The sequence below is a fragment of the Papaver somniferum genome, unplaced genomic scaffold, assembly GCF_003573695.1.
Source record: "Papaver somniferum cultivar HN1 unplaced genomic scaffold, ASM357369v1 unplaced-scaffold_99, whole genome shotgun sequence".
Taxonomy (NCBI): Eukaryota; Viridiplantae; Streptophyta; class Magnoliopsida; order Ranunculales; family Papaveraceae; genus Papaver; species Papaver somniferum.
Window position 1 is genome coordinate 537,494 of NW_020653081.1, and position 9,181 is coordinate 546,674.

Below are 9,181 nucleotides of genomic sequence, written 5' to 3' on the forward strand. Positions count from 1 at the left end.
GGGAAAAAAACGGGTAACACAGTGTAAGGAAAAAGTGGGAATATCTTAGGAGAGACTTTAATCAACAAATGAGTGGCTACACAACAATGATTACCCGCAAGGTATGTGTTTGCAGAATGCGGCTCCAGATCTTCAAATTGAGAAAAAGTGAACTTCTTTTTCATCAATAAATAGTGAATTTGTTCAGAGAATATACCCCCCAATGCGTAGCAACGGATCAAATTTCCAAATGACTTTCTTTGGGACAACACCATGCAGTTCATCAAGGATAGTGAATTTGTTCAGGGAATATACCCCCCAAATGCTTAGCAACGGATCGAATTTCCAAATGAGTTTCTTTGGGACAAAACCATGCAGTTCATCACCCTGATGACAATGGTATCATAAATCCAATCATGTCAAACGTCTGAAAATTCACAATACATAGGTGACAGATAAACTACTTTGGATACTTACATTGTCATCAAGCACGAAAACATCCAGGCTGGTGACCTATAGTTGGTCCCCATGAAATTCATTCCATTTTCTTGAGATTCAAATGCGAGTCATCCATTTTGTGCCTGACCAAACAAACAGGGTCATAAATAATTGAAGTTGATAAGTAGTGGACATTTAAAATGAGCATGTGCGATGAATAATACCTTGATATTTCAGGACATAAATGGATGAGACGACGACAACCACGGGTGTGTCCTTTATTCCTTTAGTGTCCAAGTTACGGTTTAGCTCAGTTGTGGCCTCACCCCATAGGGTTATCTACTTATATTGACATTGTTCCCGCTGGAAATGGAGAGGGTGTAAGTGGAAAGTTAGACTATGTACAGGTAAGCAACGATTACGTAGAGTTAAAGATGCAAAGCAAGAGAGTTGGTATATACAAACACCTCAGGTTTTGGAGAGTAAGGTCGCGCATCATGCAATGCTGACCATTGGGTCTCTTCATGTCTTGCAGATTTGTGAAACTGATTAGTACACTAACAACATCTGTAGAGGGGAAAAAAGGGTAACACAGTGTAAGGAAAAAGTGGGAATATCTTAGGAGAGACTTTAATCAACAATGAGTGGCTACACAACAATGATTACCCGCAAGGTATGTGTTTGCAAAATGCGACTCCAAATCTTCAAATTGAGTAAACGTGAACTTCTTTTTCATCAAGGATAGTGAATTTGTTCATGGAATATACCCCCCAATGCGTAGCAACAGATCAAATTTCCAAATTACTTTCTTTGGGACAACACCATGCAGTTCATCAAGGACAGTGAATTTGTTCAGGGAATATACTCCCCAATGCTTAGCAACGAATCAAATTTCCAAATGAGTTTCTTTGGGACAACACCATGCAGTTCATCACCCTGATGACAATGGTATCATAAATCCAATCATGTCAAACGTCTGAAAATTCACAGTACATGGGTGACAGATAAACTACTTTGGATACTTACATTGTCATCAAGCATGAAGACATCCAGGCTGGTGACCTATAGTTGGTCCCCATGAAATTCATTCCATTTTCTTGAGATTCAAATGCGAGTCATCCATTTTGTGCCTTTTTCGGCCTCGCCAATATGGGAAAAAGTTTTGTAGGTGGTTGCGGGACTTTTTGAAGGATTATTGACAATCTGGGAACCCATTTGAAAAACGTGATGGGTATGGACTGCCAAAAATTGGAACCAATTTACTCAGCAAAATTAACTTCAATGATATGAAATCAAAAATAGATGAGTCTTTTTAGAGTTATGGGTACAACCTTAAGTGTTGATATAGTACCTAATTTTGCAGCAATCACCTATTTACAGATTTCCTAATCTACACAGGAATCAACAAAGTCCAGAAACCAAAAAAAAAAAATCAATTGAATACAACAATGGAAATCTAAAAATACAATTGAATTACCTAAGACGTAGGAACTCTGATGATTTTCTCAATAAAAAGAAACGCAACCTACAATAGAACAATAAAAATCTTATTAAAACCCAAAGCAAATCAAACTATCACTGAAAGAATCGAATAAAAAAGAACAGGCCATTACCTGGTAGTGTTGAGAGAGCATGTGACTGAAACTGGGCAAGATGATGACCTTGTCTGGGGTTTAAGTGGTGCAACATTTGAAAGGATACTACTGCATGAAACGTTTGAAGTTATTACTGAAAAATCAATTTCGTATTCGTAACTGAAAAGCAGATCCGTAAGTGAAGAGGATAATACGATGGGTAGATTATTATTAGATATAACTCAACTATTAGCGCAGATTAATAAGACCTAAATTGCTGTTGATATTAATGGGAATGATAACGGAGGAAGCTGGACAGTCGGATGTGGGCTTGATAGATGGGTTGATTCTTAGCCGCGATTTGTCTCTCAACTTTGAGAGCAAATGGTGACCATGGATCTCACTAAATGACTCACCCACAACCATCGAATTTTACAAAAACCATTTGTTTTTGTAAGATAGATATATAAAATTACTCGGAGATAAAGTGACTATCGCTGGAGATGGAAAGACCATCGCTCGATGAAAAGACCATCGAGTGATGGAGTCTCTATCGCTCGCTGGAAACTCCATCGTGTATGCCTATATGTTATTCCTGACATATAGGCATATGAATTTGGCATACCCATAATGGGTATGCATATATGGAAAAATCTGATGTTTGCCATATGCATAGCAATAGGCCGAACGCCATATACAATATCCATTGGTGTGCAATCTTATTCTAACAGCAGCAGCCTAGAGCGTGCTTCTTCACCCAAATTCATGCCAGTCCTTCCTGTTGAAGGTACGGCTGTTTTGTTCTTTCCATGAGACCCAACAAACTGCAGCAGGTATGAGACCAGCAAACAACTAGATCAAAAAATGATTCAGGGAATACCCAAAACCAGTCCTTGGTGTAATGTAAGAGAAAACCAAACTTCTCTTGCTACTTTACAGTGTAAAAGAAAGTGGCTAACCGATTCTTCGTTATTGCCACACATGATTATGACTTACGAATTTCAATACCCTTCCTAATCAGCAAATCTTTGGTATCTAGACAGATAATGCTACGTTGACCGGGAGAATCTACCGGGATTCTCCCGTGTCTCACGCAAAAGAGGAGCCCGGGGACCCACGGGGAGCCCGGATATTTGGTGTGAGTCATGGGAGAATCCGCGTAGATTTTCCCGGTCATTGTATCATTACTGTATCTAGACGCTTTAACCACAAAAATAAAATAAAACTTAACCTTCTGAGAAATTTGTAGGGAACTGTCTTTCCGGCGTTTCCGCAACCACTGCTGTAAGAGAAGAATACAAAGACTTGACTGAATACAACCCATCAGCAGCAAGCTTCACTTCACTACTAGTACAATCGAAGCAGAATCTTGCTTTAGCCTTCCATAAGGTGAGTTTTCCTTGTTTCTCTTTTGGGTTTCATTTAAGGTTACATGGTCCATTTTTAGGTGAATGTCAATTTCTCAACTCTAATTTGAACTTGTTCATACTACTTCGTGTAGTAATCAGAAAATTTTCCGAGTAACTGAACTACTTTTTCATCTACTTGTAGTATGGTTTTATTGATTTCTAAGGGGAATTTCTTCAGGAATGTCTACGACAATATCACTAGGTTTGTTGATGGGTTTAGTTGGATATGCTTATCGAGCAATTCAACCTCCCCCGCCAAAGATTTGTGGCTCTTCAAATGGACCACCTATTTCAGCATCTAGAGTAAAGCTCAGTGATGGAAGACATTTAGCCTACAAAGAACATGGAGTTCCAAAAGATGAAGCCAAGTATAAGATTGCTTACATTCATGGGTTCGATTCGTACAGACTTAATACCATACCCCTATCTCCAGTACTTTTCTGTTCTTCCAGTTTCGTATTTTAGTTTTTGTTTTTAGATCTTTTGATGGTTGATTTATTAGTTCGATTGGTAATTGCAGGAACTTGCTGAAGAACTTGGGATATATATGGTGTCATTTGACAGACCTGGGTATGGAGAGAGTGATCCAAATCCGAAACGAACTGAGAAGGGTATTGCATTAGATGTAGAAGAGCTTGCTGATCAGTTGAATCTAGGGAACAAATTCTATGTACTTGGATTTTCAATGGGAGGTCAGGCGACATGGGGATGCCTCAAATACATCCCTCACCGGTATAGTTCACTCATTAATTTTGTAAACTTAACTGTTAGTTTATGACGCTTGATATTTAGAAGTAGAGCAGTGTACTTGAACTGGGAAGATATAATGATACGTTAGTATAACTAGTAGAATATTGGATTTCTGATAACTTGGTAAAACTCATGAATCAAACATTTCTGGGCTGTTTTTTGTGCAAATGAGTAGTAAGTCGGTATAGATAAAGTTCGATTTCACAAGTTCTTATATTGTTCTGTACCTACATGTGGATATCTTCTGTTATTAGCGTCTGTCTAAGTTGGATCTTTCTCAAGTGAGAACCCTGGAGTACTCGCAGGTTAGCAGGAGCTACACTAGTCGCTCCAGTTATCAATTACTGGTGGCCTGGGTTTCCTGCCGATTTGTCTAAAGAAGCGTATCAGAAGCAGTTTCTACAAGACCAATGGACGCTTCGAGTGGCTCATTACACCCCATTCCTCACCTACTGGTGGAACACTCAGAAATTGTTCCCTGCTTCAAGTGTGGCATCCAAAGCCCCTGGGATTTTTTCTGCTCAAGATCTAGAGCTCCTTCCCAAGATTCCTCCGGTAGATAAGGTATGTGCTTTCTTCAAAACCTTGTAATGATTTGTTTCTGCTCTAAAGCCCAGCCAACTAAGTTGATCAAATGCCAAATTGGAGCGTGTATCCTTCAGTAAGCTCCTGGAATATCAGGCTATAATTTTAACTATTTGCTTTCAAGTAATTGCTCTCTTGCATCCTTGGGCACCAATAAGGCAGCAAGGTGAATTCGAATCACTTTACCATGACCTTAATGTTGGTTTTGGAAAATGGGAATTTGATCCAATGGATCTTGAAAATCCATTTGCCGACAGTGAAGGCGCAGTCCACTTGTGGCATGGAGATGAAGATTTGTTAGTGCCTGTTAGTCTGCAACGCTACATTGTAGGAAAGCTCCCATGGATTCAGTATCACGAATTGAAAGGTGCAGGACACTTGTTCCCTTATGCTGACGGTGTGAATGATGCCATCATAAAGTCACTTGTACTTGGAAAAAAGTAATAGGCTAAGTGAACTCTTCCTGTTAGTTGAGGGTGCATTTCATTTCAGCAAAATGGTATCCAAAAAAATATAAAGTAACTAATGTAAGATAAAATGATTACACACATACCATTCTCTTTCTTACAGTTAGGTTGTGCCTGTATTTGTATGTGGTGATAGGGACGGAATGAGTAACAAATTGAGGAGAGAATTCTTTTGTTTTGCTTTTTACATTTGTTTTTGCTTCTGTTTCTGTCATTCTAGATCGACTTATGTCCACAGTGGTGTGTGCCAGTATCGTACAAGCTAAATCTATATATTATATTCATCTTTAGCAGATGGTTTGCTCGTGTGGGCAAAAAACTTAATTTACCGGACAAAAAATTTAATTCACCTGAGCTCTATTTCTGATAGAGTTTCAAATCAAAATACTTCTGAGACTGAGCTTCATCGTAGGTCATGTCTGAGATCGAGCCTAATTACAATTGCACTATATTTGAGACTGAGAGTGATGGCAGATCTGATCATTCTTAGACTGAAGATGGTTATCAAACCGAGTTAAGGTGCCTAATACCAGCTGAGACTGAAAACGCCTATTACATGCTTCCTCCATTTCTAAAAAAGTGGTATTATCATTTTTTTTTCATTTTTACCCAAAACTAGTCCAAATTTAAAAAATAAAATAGAAGTCTCACATTTTCACTTTTTTCAAGCACCTAACATCTTTTATTTTTATACTCCAAATGAATCATTAAATTAAATTTTATTTTTATACTCATTAAATAGGAGTCTCACAACTAGGTGAGCTCCAACACCCTTTCAAAAAGCATAATGCTTTCACTGGGAGTTGAACTCAAGACCTCCCGCTTACTAAACGGGTGCTCTAACCAACTGAGCTATGAAAGCAAGTTAAATAAAAAAGACGATCAACACGACAACTTCCAAAGAGGTCGCCCATCTTAGTACGGGTGATTCTACACTCACCAAAGTTTCCTTCCGATAACGAAATTGACGGACGAGATAAGCGCTCTTAGCATTGAGATTTGGAGCGGTGGAAGTGGGTCCCCTAACTTATCTCTGTCGGGAGATTTCCTGGGGATAAACTCTCGGTACCTTTAGCATTTCCATCTTAGTACTATACTACTCTCGCCCAAGCACTTAACTGCAGAGTTCTGATGGGTTCTGGTGCGTTAGTACTGGTATGAGCAATTGCTAATTTAATTCAATGTATGATCTTTTTATTGTAATAATTTAATGTATTTAGTGTGCCGAATTTATATTCCTAATACGATTTATATACATATGTATGTCGTTTCGGGTCAGTGCGAAATCATCAACCGTTGACCATATTTTTGACAAAAATTGATTTTTACGAATCCGACCTCGTACATCTCATCGTACATTTGTGAAATTATGAATTGCTAACTAAAGTCTTAAATGGGGCTCAATTTGAGAGGGTCAGTAAACCAAACCCAATCACCCTAGTTAGCAACTCGGGATAGAGGAAAGTTCGGTATGGTGAACAAAGTATTATTCATTTTGACGGATTATAAATCCGGTACACTATTTGTTTTGCCAGAATGTGGAAAGTAAATCAAAGTATTACTTTAATTACAACTATAACAATAATTATAATGCGGAAAGTAAAATATAGTCAGACAACAAGATTTTGTTAACGAGGAAAATTTCAAGGCATAAAAACCTCGGGACCTAGTCCAGTTTTGAATACTTTCATAATTAAGTCATTATACAAATTGTCTCTCGCATCTTCGTATAGCTTAGCCAAGTAAACTACTCCTAGTTACTCAGTTCATTCAGTGTCTCTGCGCTTACAACCAATCGAGTCTACGCATATGAATCCCAAGATATAGTCCACTAACCTCAAGTCACTTCACCCGCTGTGAAGACTTCAGCGACTCAACTTCGTTGGATTGTAATTCCAAACATTAAAGGACTAACCTGTTTCCATAACCTCTCTGTCAATCTCAAGAAATAAAAATCAGAGATAAGTTGAGTACAAAAGATCTTCCATTAAATCAACATAAACTCCTTTGTCGACCGCAGATCAACTAAGAAAAATATTACCTAAATAATCGATCTTAGTTTACAAACTATCAAAGTAATCCTCATAGAGAAATAACTAAATAGATTGCCAACCTACACAACAATCCTGATGACTATCGAAGATAAACTACTTCTTAGATCCCTGTCAATCAAGTGTGCAAAAAGTATCACAAAAATCAAAATACCAAAAAGAAAGTCTTTTAGTCTTCAATTTTCAAAATACCTTCACAAGCAACTTGATTCCTACTAATTATCGGCCACACACAGAGCTAAGTCTGTTAATAATAGATGATCACTAGTCCTATCTTCATACCTTGTATCAAAATATATACTTGGAATCGTTGACCCTTGAACTAGTTCGAGTGACCTTATATCAGAAGCGAATGATCACCAAAATAAACAAACCAGATTTATCAAGGTTCAACTTCACCATTAGTCAATTAGATCAATAATCGGCAACTAAAAGCAGTACTACTAAAAGCTCCTTAATCCTAAAGAAGACTTTAAACGAATGTCACATAAGAGATTCACCTAATTAGGATACTCTCCTTTCTCAATCACTATTGTAAAAATACTATTAGTGGGCTTCCCACACAAACAATTAGGCAGTCTTTTACGGGATGAGTTTGTAAAAGTACAAGCTACACTTTATAGTGTAATGATCAAGGTTTGTTTGGACAACAAAGAACTACCAAATCCCAAAATCCTAAAGATATTGAATAATAATATATTTTTGGTTTTGACAATATTTCAACTGTAATCCAACACACGTACCGAAATCCCTTTAGGATGACAACTAATATTAGCTAGCATACAATACATACTTTACTAATATAGCAATAAGAGATATGTTATCCTATGGGATATGGAAAGCATATAAGTTCGAATACAAAAAGATATCAGAAATTTCGGTTTTGGAATCTCACCTTGAGTATCAAGGAAAATACTTGAACATTAAGTAATACGAGCTTAACACATGTCATTTGTGAACTTTCATTTTTGATCAAACTACTTTTTCAATAGATACATAAACCCTAAAATAGTAACAAACCGAAAATACCATAGGATCGATCCTAGTAAATATCCTTGTTTAAGTGATCGGTTCTACTAAAGATCCTACCGACTCACTTTTCAACTACAAAACAAGTTTCGAAAATCTACTTCCTTAAACTACGTAATCAAACTACTAACCTCGAACGGAAGGAGGATGTGTTCTTTGCTGTCGATACGTCTTCTGGTTCTACAGAGTAACAATAGCAAGTTCAACATTTCTATGTTCTTAGTCTAACCTAACGAAGTTGACTCTAGTAATCAAATAAAGAAGATTCGAGTTTTGGAACTAAAATATGACAAACAAACTTGACATACCAACTATTGGTGGGTTCAACCGAGCAATTTTCTAATAGTTTTTGCTACATATATGAGTCTGATCAACTGGTTATCCATTTAACTAAACAAACATTCAATTATATTGCATTACATCAATCATGCAATTGTTATGAACGGTAGAATTTAAACGATAATTAAGAGAGAAAACTAAATGATCCAAAGGATTATATATTTCAACGTTATCCAGAGGAGTTGCATCAACATGCTCTAGAGATGTTGAAGCCGGTCTATCCTCCAACAATCAATGCTTCTTCTAGAACCCAAACCATTGATGTACCTGAATCCAAGGATATCTATGTGGTTGGCGAGTCGACTCACTCTGCACCAAAGAAAAATGTGTTTTTCTCATCTCATCTAAAACAATCAATGCCTGGATCGTCTCAGACCCGTTTCTACAACAATGCAGACACCAGGTTTGGGGGTTCAACTGAATTGCATATAGGCTCTTCCAATAATCATCTCAGATTAGAGATAGTGGTTTCATGAAACAACCGCGATTCATAAACTCAATATGAGGCTTCTGGTTCCCGTAATCCTGCAGTAATGAATGGACCATATCGTCAAATAGAG

The 9,181-nt window shown here is 37.4% G+C and overlaps 1 protein-coding gene and 1 non-coding gene across 5 annotated transcripts; one reads left to right on the forward strand and one right to left on the reverse strand.

Annotated features, from left to right (window-relative positions):
* The first annotated feature begins 3,235 nt into the window (after positions 1-3,235).
* LOC113346296 lies at positions 3,236-5,391 on the forward strand. Of its 4 annotated transcripts, none has more exons than XM_026589842.1 (5): positions 3,236-3,380; positions 3,543-3,832; positions 3,921-4,132; positions 4,456-4,714; positions 4,883-5,391. In XM_026589842.1, the coding sequence occupies exons 2-5, from the start codon at positions 3,581-3,583 to the stop codon at positions 5,177-5,179; spliced, it is 1,020 nt and encodes a 339-aa protein (XP_026445627.1). In that variant the 5' UTR covers positions 3,236-3,380; positions 3,543-3,580; the 3' UTR covers positions 5,180-5,391. The 4 variants fall into 4 exon arrangements, with proteins under 4 accessions (XP_026445627.1, XP_026445626.1, XP_026445628.1 ...); XM_026589841.1 differs by having other exon boundaries at positions 3,579-3,832; XM_026589843.1 differs by having other exon boundaries at positions 3,579-3,792.
* Positions 5,392-5,990: 599 nt separating this feature from the next.
* TRNAT-AGU lies at positions 5,991-6,064 on the reverse strand. Its single transcript has one exon. It is a non-coding gene; the product is annotated as a tRNA-Thr (tRNA).
* Positions 6,065-9,181: the final 3,117 nt, after the last annotated feature.